Source organism: Aulonocara stuartgranti (genome assembly GCF_965226115.1).
Source record: "Aulonocara stuartgranti genome assembly, chromosome: 3".
Classification (NCBI taxonomy): domain Eukaryota; kingdom Metazoa; phylum Chordata; class Actinopteri; order Cichliformes; family Cichlidae; genus Aulonocara; species Aulonocara stuartgranti.
Window position 1 is genome coordinate 60,293,911 of NC_138941.1, and position 27,210 is coordinate 60,321,120.

At 39.4% G+C, this 27,210-nt stretch overlaps 1 protein-coding gene across 2 annotated transcripts in view; it reads right to left on the reverse strand.

Moving 5' to 3' along the window:
• Positions 1-1,387: 1,387 nt before the first annotated feature.
• LOC309702029 (uncharacterized protein) overlaps positions 1,388-27,210 on the reverse strand; it is a 34,501-nt gene continuing 8,678 nt past the window's right edge. For both annotated transcript variants that reach the window (XM_082526419.1, XM_082526420.1), the window contains 11 exons: positions 24,509-24,573; positions 24,254-24,360; positions 24,038-24,140; positions 22,776-22,875; positions 18,824-18,863; positions 18,620-18,671; positions 17,352-17,463; positions 12,866-12,949; positions 12,208-12,325; positions 7,656-7,746; positions 1,388-5,372 (listed from right to left, as the gene is read on the reverse strand). In XM_082526419.1, coding sequence (XP_082382545.1) covers positions 5,298-5,372; positions 7,656-7,746; positions 12,208-12,325; positions 12,866-12,949; positions 17,352-17,463; positions 18,620-18,671; positions 18,824-18,863; positions 22,776-22,875; positions 24,038-24,140; positions 24,254-24,360; positions 24,509-24,573 — 947 coding nt within the window. In that variant the 3' untranslated portion in view covers positions 1,388-5,297. The remainder of the gene's footprint in view (positions 5,373-7,655; positions 7,747-12,207; positions 12,326-12,865; positions 12,950-17,351; positions 17,464-18,619; positions 18,672-18,823; positions 18,864-22,775; positions 22,876-24,037; positions 24,141-24,253; positions 24,361-24,508; positions 24,574-27,210) is intronic.

A 27,210-nucleotide genomic window follows, 5' to 3' on the forward strand; every position in this document is an offset into this window, starting at 1 on the left:
CTGCTGCTTTCACATTGATTAATGCACACACACACTTGTTCCCATGCTGTCTGCATGTTCTGAATGTTAATCACCATCCTTCATCCTCTGTTTGTCAGTCTGATGTTCACCGTACTCTGTAGAACTGGAAAGGAATTTAAAAGACTTCCAAAATCCAACAAAATTGTTCTCTGATGTTCCACAAGGCTCCATTTCTGGACCTCTGCTTCTTCTTTCAAAGGAATACAAGTATTTTTTTCTAGACTGAAGTAGTTAGGCACTGTATGGGTACATATCACCAAATATGAATTGTATTTATCAAAAACTATTTACCAATGTTCCCTTGCTTATCATTAAAATTTTAATGTTTATTTTTGATTGCAAGTCTTTACTTATGGTCTATTCTCTTTGTTATGCTAACTGTTATTATTACACATATGTATGTTTATATACATACATACATGCATATATGTATGTGTGTGTTCTTTAAATGGTAAATGGCCTGTATTTATATAGCGCTTTACTAGTCCCTAAGATCCCCAAAGCGCTTTACATATCCAGTCATCCACCCATTCACGCACACATTCACACACTGGTGATGGCAAGCTACATTGTAGCCACAGCCACCCTGGGGCGCACTTTAATTGTAGAGAAGAAATCTGCTGTTCTTTAACAAAACGTAAAACTCAAATTACAGGAAAAATAAACAGCAAAACAGAAAAATTAAGTAAAATTAACTTAAAAAAGCTTCTTTTTTTTTAAACTTTTATTAGTAACTCTGAGTATAAATGAAGGGAACAGTTAATGTAGCTTTCATATAAATTCTTATAATCCTATCCACTTTTACTGAAACATGTTTATTTGCTTATAATCTTTTGTCACTTTAAAAAAAATGCTTTGTTAAACTATCTGAGGCTGAAAAATTTAATTGGCTATTTACTTGGAGCATTTAATTGCATTTTTATTGTGCTCTCTTTTATAGTGTGGTAAAGTATTCTGTTGTTATTGTGCTGCTACTTTATCGGCACACGTTCTTTGGCGGTTTCACTCCCTGCTGGTCTGGTTTTATTTTCATTCATCGCCACAGCAGAACAGTAAAGTCTCAGAAACATACGGTACCCAATAGCTTAAATTAAACCAAATTTGGGGGTCGTTTGTTTTTTGCCTGCATCTTAAACTGTATGACATATGCATAATATACTCTACATGCAAAATGACTGGAATCTGCTCTGGAGTCCTAGAACGCCTGCTTTTAGGAACAAAGAAACACATGTTAGAGATTTCTGTCTTGTTGCTGTCGACACCTTTTGCTGCTCAGCTTCCTGTCACAAAGACAAGCTTGTTAACAAAAAGGGCACACACACAAACAGCGCAAACTGTAAGCAGAAGGTTTGATAATAAAAATATCTTTAATCTCTTTAGTATCTACAAAAATCACTTTCTATACAGAATATTTTAAATAGAAAGCAGAAAGCCAAAGAGTTAAACGTCTTCATCAAAAAATAGTAAATAAGTCTTAACATATTGCTTATAATCTTAATTTTCAGCCTATTTCAGACCTTTAATTACAAGAGTTTCGTCATTTCAAAGTACTGGTAAGTTTCAAGTAAATATTTCTAAAATGGACAAAAAACAACAATGTGCCCTTTAAGTTGGATATTTAATGAAAAAGTTACGTGATTTTGATAAAATCTATGTAGTTGTACAACAGCACACATGGTTCCTCAGTAAGGCTTCATGATACCAGTTTGACTAAAGTGCATTGATTACGAATAAGGCAATGCTGGCAATTCGTACCAGTAAGCGAGAAAGCAAGAAAAAAAAATCAGTGGTGAGAGGCAGTGGTTCAAATATAATAACACAGAGAAAAGCTGTTAATAAGAAAAAAGCTACCATCAGAGTTTATGTTAAAAAGCTAATGCATTAAACAAAAACATCAAATCACAAAGATCACCCACTAACTTCAAACTGATTTTTTTCCAGACTTTAAAAAGTCGGCGGCTGCTTCTGTTTCTTTTGGTTGATGTAAACCTGCTGAAATAAAAAAAAAAGGCCTCTGGTGTTCCACAAGGCTCAATTATTGGATGTATGTGTTTGGACTGGCACTCTAAAACGACTGGATAGCTAAATATGAAATATGGCACAGATAACAGCAGGGAGCTTTTCTGTCCAGAGACCGTTGTTATTTAATATTGTTATTTATTACATTTTGGTTTTCTTAAGTCATGCTACAATCCCTTGATTAGCAAAGAAATGTCAAATATGTGGGGGAAAAGACTTCATAATTAAACTTAAAGATGTTTCTGTAGATGCCCAAATTAAACCTTGAAGCAAAAATGTAGCACTTATTTTACAGGACACCATCACAGAACCTTCCTTTTTGATAAATGAACAAGCAGTGATATAGTTAAATTATTAAAATAATCTCGACTCAAAACAGTCTTGGTTAGGATGGCCCGTACCACTACTGAAAACGACCAGGTGAAGTCAGGAGGTTGAACAGGCTTTGCATCAGTCGCTCCAGGTATGACTCAAAACTAGCTGAGGAAGTCTATATTGACATAAAAGCGTGCAAATTGAGTAAACATGCCAGAAAATGAGCATCGATTGTTTGGAAATCTTTTCTGTACATGCTCATAAATCTTAGAGTCCATGTGTTTTGGGGAGGTGGTGTTGTTCTACAATGATGAAGGGTTTCTCCACACGATTACGACAAATGTTTCATGGGAAGCAATGTGGAGGGCAGATGTGAATCTAGAGTTTTGCTCCCTTCATCATTGAGATGTGAGCACATTTCCAGATTTACATGCAAAGTGGCGACACTTGCGGCTTGTAACTTCTTTTGGTTTGGGGGTTTTATGGGAAGCGCCATTTCAAGCTCTGACTTTGACACGATGCTCAGTCGTCCCTTAAATTCGAAAGACCAGCCGATTGATTTGAACTTTTCCCGTGTGACTTTGGCACAATTTATCCTCGTGCTGCTCTGCTCTCAATTCATGTCTGGAAGGATTTGTCTTGCTGTCATTTCTTATGGTTTTATTGTGCACCAAGCTCTTTGAATGCCCATTTACAGGACAACTGTTTATTTATTGTTTTAGGCAGGCTCTCTAATGTGGCTCCTTCTCTGTGTTTGCGATCATTCGGTCATGAACATACTTTGATCTGTTTTACATTTCTGACTGTAAACTCAAACTCTCAAAGTTTGAGTCAAAGTTTAGGGAAAAAACAGAAGTCACTTAACAAAGAAATTTGAGTATGAAGATTTTGTGGAAAGGGGGATATGATTCAGAGGTGGAGGATTTTATGAGATTCGAGCCTCGACGGAAGCTGCTGAGTGACTCCGACTCCAAATTCAGTCTGTTTGCAATTATGACTAAACCGGCTGGAAGGCAGAGAGTCAGTTTGGTTGAAGGAGACGTGCATTCCTGCGGGGCGGCGAACATCGGAGGAGCCGGGTCACGCCAAGGTGAACGAGACGGGGAGAACCAGGCGTCGTGCCCGTCGAGTGTCTCCTCTGATAGCTCACAGAAAACACTTTGTTTACCCCGTGAGGGAAACCCAAACCAGCTCTCCTTGTTCCCTGGGAGGTCAGAGGTCAGGGCAAGTCAAGATTATGAGGCTGATGCGAACAATCGGCCTCCAAACATTTTCCTGTATTGCCAACATCTGTGGCTCTGGGGTGAGGAAACTCTATTGATTCATTCAATCAGTCACTGAGTTCAAATCAAGTCCAATACAGCGTGATGACGCTTTCACAACTTTTGACCCAATTGCATGAAAGTAAAATGCAAGAAAAAAAAAGTAGTTTGGAGAGTTGTTGGCAGTTTGGCTGCCTTTCAGGTGATTCCACTCTGTTTTGTTAGGTTTCCTCTTTGAACTTGAGATTCAAAATTAGTGCTGTCAGCGTTAATCGCAGCAAATCTCCGTTAGCGAGTTAGCGCGGATCACCCCGTGCATGGGGCTGCACAGCGGCAACGCATTAGCGCGGTTAGCTCATTAACGCGTTAGCAAATTGTAGATCTAATGCTCTCGATTTAACAGGTCAGTATTATCAGTCATTACGACTCAAAAATGTAGTTCCTCTAATGTCCACTAGAGGCTGGCTCCAAAAATAAGTCAGTAACTGAAACCCTGGTTTAGTTAATAGCAACTGAGCAGGGGTGACTTTTTTTTATTAAATTAAATAAATATTTAAATGAGCTGTGTTGACTCCGGACTGTGTTGACTGTATATGGCTGCTGTGCAGTTAAATGTCCATATCGGCTAACAAGTCTGTGGTCTAGTTGTGGTGAATAAAATTTGAATATTTCATTAGCCTTTTAGCATTAATTAGCAGGTTGTGTTCTCTGTACAGCCTACGGATGAAGAGTGCTCGGTAAACTTGCTTGTGATAACGCTTCACTACAAATATGGAACACCAAAAAAACAACATGGCAGTCTTTAAATGTTAGCATTTAGTAACTGTTAGCTACCAGTTAATCTGCGTGAGGCGTAAACACTTTTTCAAGACACGAGGGAAAAATGTCCATGTCCTTGAATTTGAATTTCAGCATTATTCATTCTGACTGCAAAGGGTTACACTCATCAGCAATGATAACTTGGATTTCAGAGGATTAAGGCCCCCGTGTAAACTTGTTTGTCTTAAATTTTATCGAGGTGTATCCAGCTGAGTCCAGCTGTTTTTATGTGGATGCTCCTTTAGATGATCTAAATCTGTGGCAGATCTTGGGTTGCCGAGTCTTAGAGTCTTAGTCTACATGCCCCGCTCAGCCATATCGGAGGTACCTGAATATTTTGTGGTTTAAAGTTTGCGCATGTATATAAAATACAGATCCTGATTGTTTTTTATGATAAGAAAAGACTTTTACATTTCATGGTTTTTGAGTCATTCACATTCACACATTGCCTCAGATTTCAAAGTGTGAGAAAAACATGCTGGAAGTTGATCAGTGGACTATTTAAAAAAAAAATATAGAGGTCTTGAAGAGTACTTGGTATATGAAACTACAACTCTCACAGCAATCATTTTATATCCCCAGACTTGGAACTGTAACATTTTTAGGCCAATTGGAGACGGCTGAGCAGACGGCCCATGATGATTTGAGTTGTGGTGACCCACATGTTGTAAACATCGTGAAGCTCTAATCTAATTTATGTATAAAATGATCTTGTGCTCTTCAGGTTTCAGATGTGGACGTGATCTGGATCTATAAATGCTCCCTTTGTGTTTCTCTTGAGGTAAAAAGTCTCACTTTTCGCAAACTCTCTTTTACATCTCCGTTTGCCTCCAGCTCTTTTTCTCTCCCTCTGTTCGACTCTCAGTCCACCAGAGACTTGAGGTCAGGCAGTCCTCTCAGCTTCAAGTCCAGCAGCATCTGACCGTAGGCTTTGCCCTGAGGAGAGACAGGAAATGTGAAAGTGTGCATGCTTCCACCTTGGAGTCGTTGAGCTTTACGGCTGTGCGAGGTGTTAAAAGAGTTTCTTTGATGTGCAGCAGAGAGAAAAAGAAACTTTACCAATGCCTCTGATAAACAATGAGGGGGAAAGAAAAAGCAGAAACAAGGGAGGAGAAAAGCTTTGATGATAAAGGACACGACCTTAAGTATGACGAGAGGTTTTCCCACCTTTTAGAGGGCCTGGAGCTGCTCTGCTGTCTCTACCTTACACCAGGGTTGTCAGACTCATCTTAAGCCATCGTTTACACGTACATTTTGATTTTAAGTGAGCCGGACCAGTGAAAATACGCTTTCTGTCATAACTGCATATTTAATCCCTGAGATATCCCAATATTAAAAAAGAGCCGGAATTTCAACCGCATGCATCAACCGATTTCTATATGATGAAGAAACACTGCTGTAGAAAAGAAATCTGTGTTCTAGAAGACATTAAAGTGTTAAAAGTGCAAGGTTTGGTTTTTAATTGATTGGGTTTACATCAGTGGGCGACGGAGGTCTTTGAACACAGTGATCAGAGCTTGGTGGAGACACGAAGTCACACAGAGTGTTGTTGTTAATTTGATATAAAGTCAGAAGATATTGCAGTAAATTTACTGGGTCTGTGTCATGATAGCAGCAGAAATATGTTGTCATACACAGTCATTTCAAACACTGGATCTGTTTTCCATCTTCTATTCTGAATAAACACGAGTTTATGACATTAGTAAATCATTGCATTCTGTTTTGAATTTACATTTTACACAGACTCAACCTTCTCTTTTGCCATAGACATACTCTTATAATTGTGAATGCTCATATTATATACTTGCAAATGGTCCCCAACCCCCGGGCCACGAACTGGCACTGGTCCATGAGTCGTTTGGTGCCAGGCCGTGAGAGGTGAAGCTCGGGCTGAAATGTATGGTTTTCAGGGTTTTTAATCATTAACTCGGTTTCCCTGGGTCTTTTCCCGTGTTGTAGTTGTGTGTCTTATTTTGAAAGAAATATTTATGCGTTACCATAGTGACCAGAGAGAATTGAAGGGCAGAGGGGAGGATGTTGCAGGAACTTAAATATTGGTTTTTGATCACAATTTCATGTACCCACCATGAGAACGTCCCTGTACTGACTCGGGATATGTGCGCCTGATCGGCCCTAAAATCCTCTGGGTGCTGATTGGTTAAATTCAGAGGAGGCTACCCTTCCCCGAGCTTGGTTCTGTTGGTGGTCATTTCCTTTTAAAAGGGGGCTCCTTCTCCCCACTGCTATCAAGTGTTGCTCAAAGAGGATCTCCTGATTGACGAGGTTCTCTCTAATCAATGAATCTTGTGGACTGCTGCTGCGAAACAATATAATATGAATGATATTTAAAACACTGGATCAAAAATAGGAGCTAGAAATGGATCAGTGGGGTGGTGCAGATATTTTGAGGGGAATATTACATCTCTGATGAAGTGCAGAGACAAAGAGAGAGCTAAAGCAGGATGAAGAAGGAAAAGCATTTGTTTTTAAAGTTTGATACTGCAGTTGAAACACAAACAGCAGACTAAAGGAACACCTCAGGCCATGGATTTGCTCTTGTATATTTACATTACACCATAGTTTGGAGATGTTCTTATATGAATGAGGGGCAGCCAATCCAAACTGAGTTGGCCTAAAGAGGGAGGAGCATAAAATGGATTCAGACAGAGGATGAACTGAAGGGTTCAAAACAATCCTTGTCTCTCACCCTGGACATGTGAGTCATACAAACATACCCTGAGATTGAGCTTTTTAATAATTGGTGTAAATCTCATGAGTGTGTTTTTATTTTTATTTTGTTAGTAATAAAAAAACAATACAGGTTCCTTCACAGCCAACTGAATGACGATGCAGAAGAAAAGAGATTTCATGTTGTTCTGGTGAAGAAACGTGAGAACCGCGATGGTTTTCAGGTGCATACAGACTGAAATTAAGCTGTAGACCCACTTTGAACCAGCTGCCCCCTTCCTCGCCCATTACATGAGATCTGGAGAGACTGAACTTTCTCATTAAACTTTTACAGGCAGTGAATGGCTGAAGAGGGAGAGGAGAGGTGGTGGAAGGTGGGGATATTTCTTTCTTTAAACCAACTGCTTCAGGGGTTCGGCCGAGGATCTGATTCAGGTTAAAGTAGAAGGTTTAATGTCATTAAGTGCCCTCACAGATCCAGGAAGGGTCTGTATGTATAGATGTGTGTGTGTGTGTGTGGCCATGTGATACCTGGGGGTCACTGCGCAGAGAGGCCACTCCTCCACCTCCCAGTGAGCTCTGCAGGACAAAGTTAAGGCCGTGGATTCCTGGCAGAGTGTATCTGTGAATGACAAGGAAGAAAAAACTAAAAAAACCACACTCATAACCATGGTAACCAACACTTTAAAACCACACACACGGTCAACCATATGTCTTAAAAACACACACACACACACACACACACACACACACACACACACACACACACACACACACACACACCATGTGCTGGTTTGGCAGTTTATTGCACACGTTAATGTACCAAGCGGGCTTTTGATGTGTGAGCAGTTAAACGTGTGGTTTACTAGTAAAGTGTGTGTGTGTGCGTGCCTCTGTCTGTAAGCAGTTAACTGTGTGTGTGCATGTGTGTGTGAGTGTGTGTGTGTGCATGGCCTCCCACTGGGTTGACGAGTGCCGGAGGTGCACTAATGAAGCATCTGCGGCGGCAGGGAGGCGTTTCAGGGTGCGAGAGGAGACGCAGGTCAGCGAGCTTTATGGCCTCCATCTCTTCATTACGCTAATCGCTAACACACCGCGCGCTGAGTCACCGCTCAAACATGTCCGCCGTGGCCCTATACATGCTCAGGTACAGCCACGCCCACTAAGCTAGTGCTGCTCGTCTCGTCAAGGAAATTCAACAACCTCCAGCCAATCCAATGATAATAATTACAAAATATACAATAAATATAATAAATACCAAAAACCTGCAGTTCCTCTAACTGTCACTCTGGGCTCGCTCCTAAATTGAGTCAATCCATAGAGCCATATTAAAAATGTCCAGATTTTAACACGGGAGTAGTGAATCAGGTTCATAACATCAGAGGTCAAATGGTGGCAACCGCAGCGTTAGCTTGATACCTTAGTTTAACTTCTGGTGAATAGCACCCTCTCTGGCCACAAGTGGTAATGACAGTAGATCAGAATAGCTACTTTCAGCTGTTCCTTTATTAACGACTTAATAGAAGAGCCAGAGTAGGCGTATCCACATGTTTGAGCTGGCAGATGTTTATTTGAGGCAGGATTTTGTTTTATTTGAGGTTTGAGGTTAACCCCAGGTTTTTTTTTCTACAAAGGTGGTGTTGCTTCTTACTGGATTACATCACCATGGCAACTTATGCTGCTAATTAAATGGGCTAACAAACAATTTTACAATAACTTTGCTGTTCTGTAAGTATTATTATATAAATTGGGACACCTATTTGTGCTTGTGGAGGTTGCAGGTAGACTGAGCATACATTAGAATTAGGGCTGTGCAATATGACCAAAATCTTATATCCCGATATAAGAATTCTATCGTCCGATAACGATATAAATCACAAAAATTTTACATTTTCTGAAAATTCTGTGAACCTCGGGCAGCTCGACCTGCGTGAAGCGTTTCCAGCTGCGCATAGTGTCCCTGGAGTCGAGTGTTTTAACCGATGCATGAAACTATACATTTTTAGACATAAGTTGTAACGGCCGCCGTTTTCATTGTCAGTATTTATTACACGGCGTGCTGCGGGGAAAAGCCTGTTCTAACGTTTGAGTCTAAGGTTTATTTTTTAGCACCTGGCGGCTCTTTTTTACTTCTCATCCGTAAATAATCTGCTCTTTCACGTGATTCAGTTTAGTTTGGAAAGTCTCAACAGGATCTTGAGCTTTATTGTGAAAGGTTTATGTGGAAAATAAACAAGTGGACGTGCGATGGTTTTACCGTCGTTGTTGCTAACGACAACGCATAAAAAACAGGCGCTTGTCTGTCTGTAGTGTGGTTATATTAAATATAAGAGAAAGAGAGAACTTCAAGAAATTAATAGAGCCACTACAGTGACCATCAGTGCCTTCAAATTGCATAAACTTTATTAATATAACAGCTCTTTTTTTCAGCCATACGGCACCTTTAACACTAAACTACTGTACAGAGCTTTTCCTCCAAGGTCTTCAAGGTCAACTTCCTGATTTATTGGAGGAAAAGTGACAAAAAAAAGATTGTCTATATCTCATCACATTTGACCTCTAACCTCTCTTGGAAGGTCAATAGGTTGATCTGAAGGTTAGAGTGATAATAATGTTATATAAAGCTATTTAGATCTATGTTCCTTACTGTCATTGTAGGCATATAAAGAATGTGTAATAAAGAATAAACATGTGGATTCTAAATATCATGTCACTTTTGACCTCCGACCTCTTTTTCAAGGTCAAATAAGTTCAAACTTTTACATCTTTTATCTTTAAAACTATGCTAAATATCTACGTTGTTTTTTTTTCCAAAATTGACAACCTTTAGGAAATGATGCTGGTATTGGGCATTGTAAATTTCACATCACAGTTTGCATCCAAATATGACATCACATTTGACCTCTGACCTCATTTTTACATTTCACATCTGCCTTTTTTTCAAGTTGACCCCAAAAACAGCTGTCATTCATTACCTACTGTTTAGAAAGTTGAATATATACAACGTATATCGATATACTACAAAATCTATATTTGAATTCATGATTTCAGGTTTTTACCCTGGTAAATAGATACATGTCTTCCTGCTTATTTGAGCTGCTTGCGTTTAACTTGACTTTTATCTGCTTTAACAAAGGAATTTCTCAGCTTTGGGGTAAACAGAGTGTATCTTATCTTACACAAATTGTGTCTGCTACTAATCTAACAGGCAGCGGATAAACTGTTTATAATCTTGCAGAAAACTCGTCTCTTTGTGAGGAGTAAATAAAAACACTGAACCTTGAGATTCTTCTGTTTGGAGACAACCTGGTCATCCACCGCCTCCGGCTATCAAACACCAAAGCCCTGGTTTCTATTACGTCTCCTCTGCTGTGTCATTACAGGGTGATTACCTCGAGGAGGAGGGCTCTGACAGTGAGCTGTGTTCATGGTGTTGTATCTCAGTTTTAGTGGAAGTCATGCTCCTGGTTTCCATCAGTATGTTGTGGGCTTTTTTTCATGACTACAGCATGAGGGTTTCGGCCACAGCCATCCTTCAGTGTCTTCAGCACTCTGTTAAATCTTTGTCAGTGTGGTATTTGTGGGGTTTGAAAACTGAGCCGAAGGCCTGGTGATGATGTTTTAAGTAGGATTTTAGGTTTCCTCTTGTTATCCCGGCAGACACAACACAATGAACAGCTGTGGAGCATTACCAAATCAAAAAGCAACTGATCGGAAAGGCACAAAGCACTTTAGCTCATTTACCTAGCAACTGTTTTCATTTTCAACAAATCAGTACATTGTTAAATCTCCTTTTGTTTTGTTATTTTAAATCCTACACATTTAAAAGACTGACTTCCCTTAAAATGGAAAGGGAAAAACTCCCTTTTAACAGGATGAATCAGGCTCAGGGCCATCTGTCGCAAAATATTGCGGAAGAGAGTCAGAGATTAATAATAACTAATAATTAAAAGCAGAGAGGTGTATATACACATAGTGAGTGAGAAAGGTGACTGGAAAGGAAAAACTCAATGCATCATGGGAATCCCCCGGCAGCCTACGTCTATTGCAACATAACTAAGGGAGGATTCAGGGTCACCTGGCCCAGCCCTAACTATATGCTTTAGCAAAAAGGAAAGTTTTAAGCTTAATCTTAAAAGTAGAGATAGTGTCTGTCTCCCGAATCCAAACTGGAAGCTGGTTCCACAGAAGAGGGCCCTGAAAACTGAAGGCTCTCCCTCCCATTCTACTTTTAAATACTCTAGGAACAACAAGTAGGCCTGCAGAGCGAGAGCGAAGTGCTCTAATAGGGTGATATGGTACTACAAGGTCATTAAGATAAGATGGGACCTGATCATTCAAGAGATCATCCACCACTGTAGTCTTTTACTGACGTCCAGGTCTTTTTGCGTTGCTGAGTTTACCGGTGCTTTCTTTCTTTCTCAGGATTGACCAAACTGTAGATTTGCCACTCCTAATATTGTAGCAACTTCTCTGATGTTTTTTTTCCTGTTTTTGCAAATTAATTATGACTTGTTTCACCTGCATGGGCAGCTCCTTTAAACATTTGTTGTCTGTTCACAGCAAAATCTTCCAAATGAAAGCATCACACCTCAAATCAACTCCAGGCCTTTAATCTTCTTAATGGATAATGACATAACGAAGGAATTACCCACAGCTACCCATGAAATAGCCTTCGAGCCAACTGTCCACTGACTTTTGATCCCTTTAAAAAGAGGGTGGTTAAGGAGCTGAAACTTCTAAACTCTTCATCATCTGTAAATGTGGACACCCTCAAATGAATTGGAATATGTTTCAGTAAACAGGTAAAAAACCCACAAAACTTGTGTCAGTATCCAAATATAAATTGAATTAACTGTAGACCATATACTATGATGTATATTTTATCATTATTACCTCTTGAACAAAAGCTGAACATCTGCATCTTGATATTTTAGTTATATTTACATGTTGGAAACTGTATTCTAGTCTACTGACTGATTTAAAATAGTGGTGCACAGAGGCAAAAGTAAAATAAGGACCTGAGTGTATCTTTATTCCTCTGTGACTCTCACAACAAACAGCCTTTTCCCCTCCTGCTCACCGTGTGACGGCATTCTTCACTCCTGGCTTGATGAGGTGGGAGAAGTATTCCTCCACTACAGAAGAAGTCAGGTGTTTCTTCAGATAGGGGAAGTAGAGTGGATGGCGAGCTACGACTCCTACAGAGACAGAGATGCACAGATGTGGCGATTTTAATTTCTCTGGGATTAAAACAATCACTCGTGTTTTGCTCATTAAAATACAAAATCAAAAACAGGGCTTTACTATACTATGCCTGAATATTTTTCCAAACAAAGAGTGCTTAGAGCAGTAAACCGTAAACGGTTACTGTAAACCTTCGTCTTTATAATTGGCCTCCTTTTCGTCTTTCCTTTGAACACTGAACGACGTCACTGACCCTTTGAAGACATTTGAGTCTTGTTAAGGATTTTCTAAAGAACTCTCTAAACAACAAATGGGCTCACTTGGAAGATTTTAATGAAGCACGAATAACATCTCCAACAATAACCTGCTGAACCTTCAAGGACTTCTCAATCAGACTCCAAACTGACACACACAGAGATTCCTGGCCTCTCATTGGCTGTAATTTTGAGACAGTCAGATTTGTGTGGTGAACTGGAGGTTAGACAGGATTTAATTTAGTTTGAATCAGTGTTGTATATTTCTGAATATCATTCCTGAGGTTTATTTGTTCTCACCAATGTTAGCAGAGTCTCCTTTGTCGCCGCTCCTCGCGTACGCCAGCTCATCCAGTCTGTAGCTGTGTGGTCCACTGGGCAGGTCTGGGCAAAGAACAAAAAAAACAAAAATGCCTTCAAATTTCTTTCCTTGGCTTCTGATAAAACGCAGAAACCAGCTCAACGTCAGCATTTCAACTGAGGACTAAGCCTTCAAGTGACAATTAAAGAGCCTCAAGGGCTCCTCGACAAACCCTTGGACCTGTTAAAAGAGCTAACCTTTTCATGGACCTTTCAAATACCTGCAAAGACCTTTGATATGTTTTAATGACCTTAAATCCATTGTTGCATATATTTATGTTGAATGGTATTGTTATATGTAGTTTTTGTAATTGTTTAAACTGGAACAGCAGTTCTCCAGGTTTTCCCAAGGTTTTTCAAAGTTTTGGACTTTGGTTTGCTTTGGCTGCTTTTTTATTCATTTTCAGTACGGTCTTTGTATGTTTATCAGCCTGTTGCAAAAAACAAAACAAACCTAATTCGTTCCAGTTTATTTCGTTGATTCTATGAAAAACACCAACAATAACACGGGTTATAGACATGAAATAGTATTCTTGCACCAGCAAGGTGACTTCCAAGTGCTATTCACTGAAAACCTAGCATTTCTTGCTTTTGCTTTGCATTTGTAAAAAAAAAGTCAAGGAAGCTGGACAAAGAAAATTGTCCAGTATGGACAAAAGAAGAAGTGACAGACTTAAAAAACTAAATACCGCAGATAAACAGTATCAGAGAGTCATATCCTTTGAAAACAGTCCATTAAAGATCTGACACAGGACCTGACAGTCATCTGGACCATCAGTTGATCAATCTACTGTTAACTGAAGGCCCAGTTAACAGTAGATTGCCCAAATGGTCTCAGTGGAAGTGTGGCAGCCATTTTTAATGAAAAAAGTCTGAGGTGTGCTAGATTACGCTAGAACTGGACTGAAAATCAGTTGCAACAGGTCCTATGACGTGATGAATCCAAATTTGAAATGTTTGATTCAAATCACTGTCAGTATGTACAGATGAGATCAAGAGAGAGGTTCAACAGTCTGTTGTACCTTTGTACAAGTGGAAAACACTGTGCAGGTAACAGATTGTAATGGTTTAGGGCTGCAGTTCAGTTGGAGATCTTGTTAAAATTGATGGAACTATGAACGCAGAAATGTGCCACCAGATTCTGATTCACCGTGCAGTACAAGCTGGAAAGCGTCTAATTGGTTACAACTTCATTTTTCAGTGTAACAATGATCCCAAACACACTGTCAATGGAGTAAAAGCACACCCTGGATAGAAAAACACACAGTAAAACATAATCAGTCATGGATTGTCAAGACCACAACATTATTGAAACAGTGTGACCCAGTCTAATGAATGAAAGGTGGCCAACATCCAAGAGTTTTGAACCTTCTTCAAGAAGGTTGGAGGATTATTCCTGAAGACAACTTAAAGAAATGACAAGAAAGCTTGGCTAAGAGAGCTCAGGCTGTGTTGAAGAATAAATTTGGTCATACCAAATATTGACTTTCAAGCTCATTAGAATTGTACAAACTCAGTTCTTGAACCTTGCTATGAACAGCTCCCACACTATTGAAGAACTTGTAAGTCCGTCTTAAGGACAGCTTTAAACCTCTAAACTCTCATTAATCATCCTAGTGCCTACATCTACAATATTACTACAACCACTCTGTAACTGACAGAAACCAACAACTCTGACTCTGCTTTAGCTGTCCATGTTGCCACCAATGATTTAAAGAAAAAAAAAAAGGACTCTCAAAGATGAGTGTCGGGAACTTGTGGATAGTCTGCAGGACACTGGAAAGAATTATGTCTGCTGTTTTAAAGATCTGATGTTCAGCCAGACAAACTGTACCTGTAACACTCAAAACACTCACTCTGTTAATTATGACCACGTACCTAAAATCACATTAAACCCATGAAATATGATTTTGTCCAATCTTTAATTTGTGTTTGCTAAAGTGACTTTGAAGTATTTCTTTCTGCCCACATGTTCTAATCAGTAATTAATAATAGGCAGATAAATTGCAACTAAACTCAGTCAGTGACTGATTTCTAAATGGAACCATATGAATAAATATTAAAACCAGAAACTGTCTTCTGGCTCTTCACTTGTTTTGGTCTTTGTAACTGGAGACTCTTCTCAGTCAGGAATTTATAAGAGTGTGTTTTTGTAAATAACGTTTCTCGGCTTCAGTTTGTATCTTGTCACAGCTTCGCACGAGTGTCCTAAATTCTGCTGTGATTGCTGTCCAGGGCCATGTGAAGGAAGCTCTGGTTGAAAGGGTGAAAGGATAAAAAGTGGCACAGCTTGTACTTCTTAGGAATCCCAGATTCAGACAGCCTCACAAACACAGAGCAGCAATCCTGCATAGCTGAACTGTTTCTCACAACCTCATGACTGATCTGAAAGTCTATTAACTTTTGCAGTTTGTTGAGGTTTTTTAATGAGATTTTTTTTAAATACTTAAATCTTGATTGTGTTAAGTGGGCTTTGGTTTGTTGGTGTGGAGTGGTTTGTGAATCCAATGTTGAAGCATTTTGAATGTTCATTGTTTTGGCCAACACAGGGTGACTCCTCTGGTTCCAAACAGAAGTGCAATGGTACAGAAATCTATGAGGGAAATACTGTACTCACCTGATCTGTGACCTCTGTGAGAACCTAATGACTTTAAGGCAGCGGTCCCCAACCTCCGGGCCTCGGACCGGTACCGGTCCGTGAGTCGTTTGGTACCGGGCCACGAGAGTTGAGGCTCAGGCGTGAAATGTATGGTTTTCAGGGTTTTTATCGGTTTTCAGCGTTATTTTGTTATCGTTTTTATCGTTAACTTAGTTTTCCTGGCTTTTTTCACGTGTGTTATGAATAAATCTTCTTTTTTTCGGTACCGGTACTAGTTTTATTTTGTTGTATTTATCCGCGACACCTTAAAGGCTGGTCCGTGAAAATATTGTCGGGCACAAACCGGTCCGTGGCGCAAAAAATCCCCCTGCATTTCCATGAAATGACGTCACTTCCAGTTTCAGGCAGGTAATGGCGGACATGCGACTGTTCGCGCTGACATCTATTCCAACGTAGGAAGTGTTAGGAGACCTGAGCAACTCAGCACTTCCTTTGGCAGATCCGGATCTCATTATTTAAGTCTGGTTAAGTGAATAACAAAGAAGATCAATCTTCTAAGTCCTCATCACTAGAATGGTGTGCATATGGAGACAAAACATTATGAAGCTCTGATTAATCAAGGTGGCATTTCAGTGGTAGCCATTCATTGCTGATGGAAGGTTAGGCTGATGATTTAGTTTGAACTGTATCTTGAAATATTGACTAAATAGAAGTTGTGGCTTAGACAACCAAGTGGCTCACCTGGCTAATTTCGTACCAAAATAATCCTTATTCAAAAGATCTGTTATGTTTTGTTGCTATTTTGTTGTTATTTGGATGCCCCCCCAAAAAATCTTAGCCATTATTTACATATACAGAAAATATAATGCAGGGTGTTGTTAACAGAGATATATGCCAATTCTAACTTGGTGATTGGCATATAAACATCTGGAAGTTGTTTGGACTCGTTCAAGGTCCAGAATATTCTAGTCATGATGCTTGGAGTTACACTTCTAAACAAACCATGGATCCTCCTCAAGGACTGGTTGAGCCCTCAAGGATCCCACTAACCTCAATAGCCCATTCATCCTCGCCGCATTGGTTGCTTCATGCGTCAATGTGACAGCATCACACAGCCGCTTTCTTTTGTCCATTTGTAATCTTTTGCAGAACTTATGTGGAAATCTCCCTCTGTGAGTTTTGTGCTAACTGAGAAGGCCTGTACAGGTGGACTTGCTCACATAGTCTGGCTTCAGGCTGGTCTAATTTGAAAAAGCTGTGACGAAGGTGGCAAACATGCCAGGTTGGAAACCGTTCGTGAGGGTGAGAAAGGTGAGCATAAATGAGCCTTGGGAGTCTTAAGGCTGAATTTTCTCAGAAACAGAAACAAATGTGGAAAAAGTCTAAACACACTCACTGGTAAACTGGCCGATCAAGGCAGTAAAAATCTTACTCAAATTCGACATAAGATGACCTCAAAAAGTACCCTGAAGGACCTCTAAGTTCTTTCTTCTTGAACTTTTACATGTAAAAGTTCTCAAACTATCACTACAACCTCTTAAAGATAACCAAGAACTCTAAACATTCAACCATACTTTAATAATAAAGTAAATTAACCACTAAAAACAACAGGAAAGCCTGCTCTCTGATTGGCTGACAAGTGAATCAGATATTGTAGTTTTTACAATACCTGATTCACTTGTTTGTGTACACCAGAGCTCACAATGTGTGATCACAACGTGTGGTTATCAGGTAATTATAACAAATGCTGCTTCAGTAACCGGTATAAGTAACCAAAAACTGGTATTAATCTCTCTGGTGCTGTAATTAAAGTGCATGTTTGTTTACCTGCATCAGGTACATCCTCTACTGAAGTAGGAGGGGCTTCATCCTGCACAGGTGTGTCTGGTTCCTTCTCTGACAGAGACTCCACCAGCTCTCCACCGATGTGAATGTCCACCTACCAGGACATCAAAACTTACAGATGTAACGACTCTATAGACCCAATCTTTTTTAATATATTGTGACTTTATTAAAAAACATTTATTATGTATTTAAATATTAGTAAAACCAGTTACAGTATTACCTTTTATCTTTATATAACTGTACTTGACATAATATCAATATATACAGTTTTAAAGGTATTTATCTTTATAGTCACTTTATATAAAGGTTTTGTAATGTTAAAGCTTTATAACACATCCAGTTTACAGCTTTTGTGAAACAGCTTCATATACATTAACTTTAGTATGTGTTAGGGCTGTGCGATAGGACCAAAGTCTCATATCCCGATATAAGATATCTATCGTCCGATAACGATATAAATCACAAAAATGTAACACTTTCTGTAAATTCTGTGAATCTCGGGCAGCTCGACCTGCATTAAGTGTTTCCAGCTGCGCGTCATGTACCTGGAGTCGAGTGTTTTAACCGATGCATGAAACGATACATTTTTAGACATAAGTTTTAATGGCCGCCGTTTTCTTTGTGAGTATTTATTACACGGCGTGCTGCGGGGAAAAGCCTGTTCTAACGTTTGAGTCTAAGGTTTATTTTTTAGCACCTGGCGGCTCTTTTTTAATTCTCATCCGTAAACACTCTGCATCTTTCACGTGATTCAGTTTATTTTGAAAAGTCTCAACAGGATCTTGAGCTTTATTGTGAAAGGTTTATGTGGAACAAGCGGACACGCGGTGGTTTTACCATCGTTGTTGCTAACAACAACGCATAAAAACAGGTGCTTGTCTGTCTGTAGTGTGGTTATATTAAATATAAGAGAAAGAGAGAACTTTACGAAATTAATATAGCCACTACAGTCACCATCAAAACGATGAAAAAATATTGCTGTAAACAGTTTATTTTGCGACACCACGAAAGAAACGATAGCGTAAAATGAAACGATAGATGTTTTTATATCGTCATCCGATATATATCGTTATATCGAACAGCCCTAGGATATGCATTTTTTATATAAAGTCTTTACATTCTTCATTTTTTATATTCGACAGACTAAACCTGAACATTATTTCCAGATAATGAGGCTTCTCTTTTAGCTTTGAGTCATCAAGTTACTCCTTAAAATAACATCATCCTTTTATTTTTATGATCACACTCACCTTCAGCTGAGATTTGGGATGCAAGAAGAAAAATGGCTTTAGGACAGGAGACCTGGAAGCCACAAAAATGGAATAAACAACAGGAAACCTCACGTGACAAGAGATGGTGTATGGGGACGGTGTATTTTCTCCACATGTAGGTAAAAAAGAAAAAGAAAAAAGAAAAGAAAAAGCAGAAATTGGAAAAACATTTTTTAAACTCACACTCTGGGTCGTCCGCCCACGATGCCGGTGAGTCCGGGAGCTATGAATGTGAAAAAATGAGAGAAAAAGAAATGAAAAGCTGACAGTTTTAAGGAAAGTTGTAGCAGGTGCAGCGCCTCCTTCCTGTCCTAATTCGAGTTCAGCAACACTGACAGCGTGAATCATCAGCTTCCCGGGAGTCACACAGAGTTCACACTGAACTGGACCTGCCACCATAAACAAAAACATCTTCTGCTTCATGAGGTCACGACCTCCTTATCTGCAGGCGGGAGACTCCCGCTTCACAGTGGAAGGCACATCCGTATATGTGCCTTCCATCACAGCACAGAGCTCAGCTGTGTGAGTCCAGCTAATGTAATAACACACGCATTACAACATTAAACAAGCACATGAAGCATGACGGTTTAAGGGAATGTGGTTCACATGCTCAGAATATTAACGATTCAGATTCAGCACACTTACATAATTTTCCCTGAAAGCTGAAAACTGTGCTGAGACTGCTGTTCAGTGGTTGGTTGTTATTATTGATAAGTGGATGTACTCTGACATACCTACATAATTCATTTGTTCAATTTATTTCTGTTTAACAGCCTGTTTCTCACCTCAGGTTTTTGCTCCATGTGTTCTCTTAGGATCATTTATCATTTCAAATATTTTTCAGATAAACTTCTGACCGTGCCAACGTGAAATCCTGGACTTTCCTCTGATTTATGGGTGGATTTATGCTTTTCTTTGACTCAGTTTTGGACTGTTTTTAACTTTCTTTTCATAAAATGAGAATTCAATACCTGGTGTATTTCCTACTCATTGTGACTAATTTGTCATATGTCATATGTAATGTCATATGAACCCTCGCCTTCAAAATAAAGTGCTTTGCTGAAGTAACCAACATTATTTAAAAGGTTTTATTTCAAAGCTGCATAGTTACCATTTCCAGTTTATGTCACACCTTCCCAAGTACTGTTCCTGCTTAGCGAGTAGGTGGTGAGTGTTTGCTCAAATGAAAATATGAACAACCGCAGCAATTTCCTGCAGAGCAAAGCAATCACAAGTGAAGCACCTTCTTTGCACCTGCCAGCAAACTCCATTAACCAACTGGTCTGTGTATCAGTTTTACTGGACAACAGTCTGTTGGTTGTCATAGTTTTCAACAAGTCTCACACACATACACGTCTCATGAGCGATCACACTCCACTATTCTTCAGCAAACCTCTCAAGCTTGATGGCCTTCTGACCGACAGATTTTCAGTGAGATTGAAGACAGGGCTCTGTGGAGGTCAGTCAGAAACGTCCAGTTTGGTCTTCTGGAGTTAAGCCATTTACCAGGAGAAGCAAATGTTTTGGGTCACTGGCGTGTTAGAAGACAGATCAACAACCCACACTTTCAAAATCTTCACATATACTTTTATCTTCGTGGTTCCTTCCAGCTTGACACAATGAAGCATCCTTACGACATAATACTTGTGTCACTGCGCTTCACTGTACTTTGGGTTGCACGCCTCTTCCTTCTTTCTCAAAACATAAGGAGCACCAGGTTAGTCTCATATGACCAGTTTATGCTCTTCCAGCAAGCCTAATGTTTCTCCAGGTTGTCTTTTTTTCTTCTCACTGGCCATTCCTGTGCTGAGTTCAAGTGACTGTCATCTTTACTACAGTTGCAGACGTGGTTCTGTGTTCTGGGGTCTTTAGACAGTTTTCAGTTTTCTTTTCAGAGTCTTTCAAATCTTTTGCTTCCAACCTCTGCTAAGCTTGTTATGAGCGGTGTAGCTCTCACGCCAGTTCTTGAACACGTTGTACATCCATCTCCTGCTTTATGAGCATCAACAATTCTTTTGGTCAAGTCTGGATTCATTTCTTTTATTTTAGGTTTTACTAATGTTTTCAACCCTCAGTTTTAACTAGAGATGGCACGATACCACTTTTTTATGTCCGATACCGATATCATAAATTTGGATATCTGCTGATATCGATATGAATCCGATAGTTCATCTTGTAATCAACAAAACTGTTTTCTTTTATATCTTTCTGCATTTTGCATAAGTTCATACTCAAGTTTAAAAAACAAAACAAAACACTAAAGCTATTTTGTTATACCTATATGCAAAAAATACACTGCACCCAAAATATTTCATAGTTCAGCAACACTGATCTATGTAATAAACCTAAACCTACACCATCCTCCCTATTCTGGTATTTTAAAAAGTACTTAGTGGAAATATTAAACAACCTAACTAACAGGGTGCCCAACTCCAGCAAAAATAATAGGGAACCACCCCTCACGCTCCACCTCATGATGCTTAATCGACGTAATCAACCTTAATTTAATGCAGTGTAAAAAAAAAAAAGCACAGAAATCAATTATTTTTCAAGAAATATTAAATAGATTCAACATCTTTCTTCAACAGAATTGCAGACTGCACAGATGGTACCTTCCCAAAGGAAAAAGTACTATAGCTTACTAGGGTATATTAGACTTAACAGTTACTATATACAGTAATGGACTTCTATACATTTTACATCAGATAAGAACTTTGGGTGTCAGATAATTATTTATTAAAAGCTAGACATTTTAAATGAGAATAAGAAAGAAAAGTATGTCTTTGTGCCCCCTTTTCCCTGTTCATGCCCTATCAGCCCCCCTGGCTAAACTTTGCTAGATCCGCCCCTGCACAGTTACAGCGTCAGCTACGCAGAAAAAGATCCTCGAGTAGAAAGTAATATTAAATAAATTCTAACAACAGCTTATCAAGCTTAAACGTGCTGCTGTTGTTCAGCCGCTGGTTTCCTCTTTCTGGCACAAAGTGGGCCAAAAACAAAGAAGAGAGACGGAGTCGCGACAGAAAAGCCGATCAGCTGATCGTTAAGCAGTTTCATGACTGAAGTAGCAGCAAGAAGAGGCAGTCGCTCCATATATTGGTTGTTAAGCTTAACGCAGGAATGCTTTACAAACATTCAGAGATGAACTTACGCACTTGCTTTACTTCTCTCTGGGATAACTTTCTCGGAGATGAAATGCTGGTTTGGTAGCGATGCTCCAAATACACACAGCCGCTCTATCACGTGATGCACACTGCTCCGACGTGCTACGGTTATGAGCTGAGTTATGCCATGGTGCAAGTTTTGTGAGGTGCTTTTGTGATACTTAATGGATCGGATTAAAATTTTTATTTCGCTCCGATATCCGAGCCAGTAATTTAGTTCAGTATCGGACCGATACCGATACGTAATATCGGATTGGTCCATCTCTAGTTTTAACTTTATTTAAAAAGCTCTGAGTCTGGCAAAGTCTTGCACAGCAGTGGCAACAAAAAGTTTGTTTTTTCAGAGCCTTAAAACATAGAAACTGTTTATGCTTTCTAAAGAAAAACAGCATATTTAAAAATGTTATATTGAAAACACTTCTGAGATTTTCAATAGCTGCACCAGTGGCATCAATTTTAAGCTCCTACATCACATGGTTCTCGAGTTATCGCATCAGGCCTTTACAGCTGAGGGGTAGGATGCATATGGGAGAACTTTGATGAAAGATAATCATGTTGTCCTTATGTAAGCAGCTGCTGCTACATGCTCAGATCAATTAACATAAGTTTCTAACGATACGATCTCTATATTTTCTATGGTAAGACGTAATAAGGTCAGTAAGACAAGCAAAGAAGTGTATCCCAGTTTTCTCAGGCCGCACTAACAGCAAGAAAGAATACGGACTGTGTTTGAATTTGTAATTAAATATTTTACTAACAGTGGTAATCTTATCCATTAAACAAGCCTCCAGTGTGGATGCATTATTCACTACTGTATAGACAACTCTGTTCTCCTTCTAATAACCATGAAAAGACACTTATATAAGCAGCTGCTACCACATCCAGATGTCCTCAGATCTCATCGTAAAGGTCTTTGCGTACTATGAACAAGTTTAGAGAGTTTAAAGAGGAGATAACGGGGTTAGTCGTACCCATGCCGGTCCCCGCAGGAGCCACTTCTCTGGAGAAAAGCTCCAGAGCTTTCTTCTGTTTGTGGTGGACGGCCAACCAGATCACAGCCTCCCGGGAGTCCTGGAAAAAGACAAGAAACGTAAATTTAATGATCAATGGAGATAGTCTAAGAGGTGAAAGTGGTGAAAGGAGTCAAAATAAGAGGCATGAAACAGGCTTTACTGCGACCCTTCACCTACTTGTGGTAAAGGAGATGTGAAGGTTGGATGTAGAACAGCGGGATTGTGTCAAGTTGAAGCGGGTGATAGAAGGGGGCATTTAGAGACTTGAAACAAGCTTAACTGCAACCCTTAACCCTTAGGAAGGGAAAGGATGCAGAGAAACAAAAGAAGGAAAACTAAGATGAAGGAAATCCATTGATCAGTAAACACTAAAAAAAAAAAAATGAGGGGGGTTGTACCAAAAGAAACAGAGAAGACGTCCAGCAGCTTGTTCAGCTTCTGTTCTTATGTGAGATCTTAACGGTCTGCCGAGGCTCCTGGATCTGAGCCCACTCTGAGCCATGTACACTACAACTCTGAGGGGTTTCTGTTCTCATGTCTGCCATGACGTTTTTTCCTCCAGCAACTCCAGTTTCTACTGCTTTGTATAAAATACAAGGTTCCTGTTTCCTGCAGAGAATCTTCATCTTATTATTCAATTTTATGAAAAAATAAAAGTCAGCTGACAGGGCAGAGCTTTGAATATAAAGCAAGGACACAGCCACACTAAGTGTTTTTATATTCTATGTAATTTTTTTCCTGTTATGTCTTATTAAGTCTATGTTTTATTTATCTAAAACAGTGGTCCCCAACGCCCGCGCCCGGTCTGTGAGTCGTTTGGTACCAGGCCGCGAGAGTTCAGGCTCGGGTGTGAAATTTATGGTTTTCCGGGTTTTTATCAGTTTTTATTGTTATTTTTTATCGTTTCTATCGTTAACTCAGTTTCCCTGAGTCTTTTCCTGTATTTTATGAATTAATCTTCTTTTTTTGGTACCAGTACTGGTTTTATTTTGTTGTATTTATTGGCGACATCTTAAAGGCTGGGTCGTGAAAATATTGTAGAAGGTATACTGGTCCGGGGCGCATAAAAGGTTTGGGACGGCTGATCTAAGATATTATCATTTCATTTTTTAAATATTTTTTAAAAAATGTGTCAAGTTAACATGAGAGTGATGGAGACTGACCTGCTGTTGGAGCCTCAAGTGGACATTAGAGGAACTGCAGCTTTTTTAGTCTGTTACCTTATAGCGAGCATTGGCACCGTATGTGTCTTCAGCTCCGAGGACCTGGATGTTAACCGAGCTGAAATCTTCCAGTCCCAACTGTTTAAACATCTTCTTTGTCCTAACCACACACACACACACACACACACACACACACACACACACACACACACAGCAGTTAATGTTTAAATCCACACAGTTCAGAGTACACGGAGCTGTGATTCTTGTTCCCACCGTTTGATGATGCTCTCTGCCGTTCTTCTGGCCTTCTTCGCTGCTCTCGGCCCGGTGACCGGACACACGGCGGTCGCCCTGAACCCGTCCATGTAAGTCGCACAAACCTGTAAGGAGGATGGTGAAGGTGACAGGACCCAAACTCTAAATTACAGTAAAATATTATTTAAAAAGTTGACCTGTGTGGCACTCGATATTCCACATTATCGACATATTATATCAAAATAAGAATCAAATACAGTTTGTTTTTTTTACCTTGTAGTCATGTGACGGGGCGAAGCCCTGCGCCCCAGTTACTCTGACAGCTCCCCCCTCATCACCTGAAAACACAAACAAAAACAACTTCACAACATCAAAATGTCATGTGTTAATAAAACAATGTAATGTAATTACTTTAATGGTATTGGAATGGTTGATTGGAAAATTATTTAATTTTTACATTTCTAAGAAAAACATACATTTACAAACATTTCTTAATTAAAAATTCTTTTTGTTTTGTTTTGTTTCTTGCTTTTATCATTTTAATTTATTGTATTTTTGTTTAAAATATTTATTGCATATTTTTTATTTTATTGCATTATATTGAAATTTTATCAATCTTTTAATTTCATGTCGTTTAATTTTAGTTTGTTTAATTTTTATTTATTTTTTATTAATCTCATTTAAAAATCTATAATTGTTTATAAAAAACTTTGTAGATTATTAAATTAAACGTAGTTTAATTTTAAATTTGTACATTCTTTCTATTCTAGTTTCTTACTATTATTTCCCATATTTTTAAAAAACATTTTAGAATTTCTCTCAGCATAGTCTTAAGATCACGGAGGAGAATTCAGGAGAAAAGCATTTACTCTAGGAGAGCTGGAGAGTGCCATAGGAGGCCCTTAACCTTTCAGAGAACTGGTATCTGCTGCTTTCTGCTTTGAGGAACAGAGCAACAAAAGGACTTCCAGAAGGACACTGGTGTGAATGTCTCTGACCAAACAACCAGAAACAAACTTCATGAGTGTTGCCTGAGAACCTGACATCCTTTAGTTTGCCTGATACTCAGTGTCCAACAAGGTTGGCATTTGCCATAGAATACCAGAATTGTCAGGTCCATCAATGGCCTCCTGTGCTTTCCACAGAGAGCAGGTTCACCCTGAGCACATGTGACAGAAGAGAGAGGCTCTGGAGAAATCATGGAGGCCGCTATGCTGCCTGTAACATCATTCAGGATGACAGGTTTGGTGGTGGGTCATTGATGGCCTGCATGGAGACACACAGACACCTACAGGCTAGGCAACGGCACCCTGAGTGCCATTAGCTATCAGGCTTAAATCCCCGGACCCACTGTCAGACCCTACACTGGCACACTAGTGCACTGAGCCTTGGGTTCCTCCAGGTGCATGACAATGCCCAGTCTCATGTGGTGAGGGTGTGCAGGCAGTTCCTGAAGGACGAAGGAACTGCCTGCACAGGGGGGCCATCAAACTACTGAATACCATTTTGAGTTGTTGCAATGAAAAACAACTCTGGCAAAATGGGCTAAGCTGCCACATTATCTTACTTTGATTTCCAAGGTGCCCTTAAATTCAGCCCCCTGTAGTTTGATCATTTTCATCAAATTGTTGATGTGGCATCTCTTCTTTCCTGACACATTTCCCAGTATAGATGTTGTATAGACTCTCGGTGAGAGTTGATGTGTTTTCAAGGGTTTCCTTTAATGTTTTCCAGTTACTTCGTAGTTTTTTCATGCTTGACCTTTAAGCTGCTTTGTGTTTTAATAAATAGTTCATTGACCTCGCTGAACTTAAATATACAGACAGGAGGGAGACGCTTCTGCCTCTCATCCCCCATCTTTCAACGCCATCTTTCACCTCCTCATATCTCCCTCTGTACACTGAAAACATCACGCAGCACTTTGTTCACCCCTGTTTGAACCGGACTGCAGACTTACCACCGGTCCACTCTCCTGACTCCTTCATGTTAGAAAATAAACAGCCGATGAGGGCAGCGGGTCTTCGAGTGGTCAAACGGCTCTCGGGAGTTCAGCCGGAGCTCAATTAGACTGAAATATTTACATTTTTAGCAACAGTGAGAGCCAAAAGTTCATTTCCCCCTCTGAAGTGGGACACTGTACAGGAGCCGATCCACTTACTGCTACCACACATCTGAACCAAGTATGCATTACAGCAGACTTTTCTCTCAGTTCAGGAATCCCATTCATTGGATTTTACAGACATATATAGAATAATTACAGGGAAAAAGAAAGCAGTTTGATAAAATTGGAAACTATAAATTTGATTTCCAATAAATGAAGAAAAAAATATTGAATGAGTTCATATTTATAGATTTTAGTGCTCCCTTTACCATTTATTTGTTCCAGCGACTGTAAATAAAGTTTCCATGATGCAAATAGTAAGCACAACATTGCATCCAGCTAGTTAACCTTACTGACCTCATCTGACACTTGGCATGTCACCACTTCCTCCAAGTGATAAAACAGAAAAAAAAAAAAAAAAAATAGACAACAACAGGTTTTCTGTACTTAAACTTTACTTTTAGCGAAATGTGCATTGACACGGAAAACTACAACCAGAGTAACCAGATGGAGTACTCACAACCTCAGCTCAAGCTCTCCTTGTTAATTCGTTTAAAAGCAAAAAGAGTTTCTTAATTAAGTTTCTTAATCATGGTCAAAATGTTATACACCTCTCATTAACTATGGTCTCCAGCTTGGCTGTGAGCACCTACATTTTTCTAGTCATTTTAAAGCGTCAGATATTGAAGAAATGGGGAAACAAGCAGTTTGTTGGCGATAGGTCAATATTTTTTCAAATAACATCCCTCACTTTTTGTATTTTGCTAGGGAAATGGGAAAAAGATGCAGCAATTTATCACGACGTGCAAATACACCTGGAATATGTGCACAATTATAACAAACTTGAAAGTCAATATTTAGAATGACTAGATTC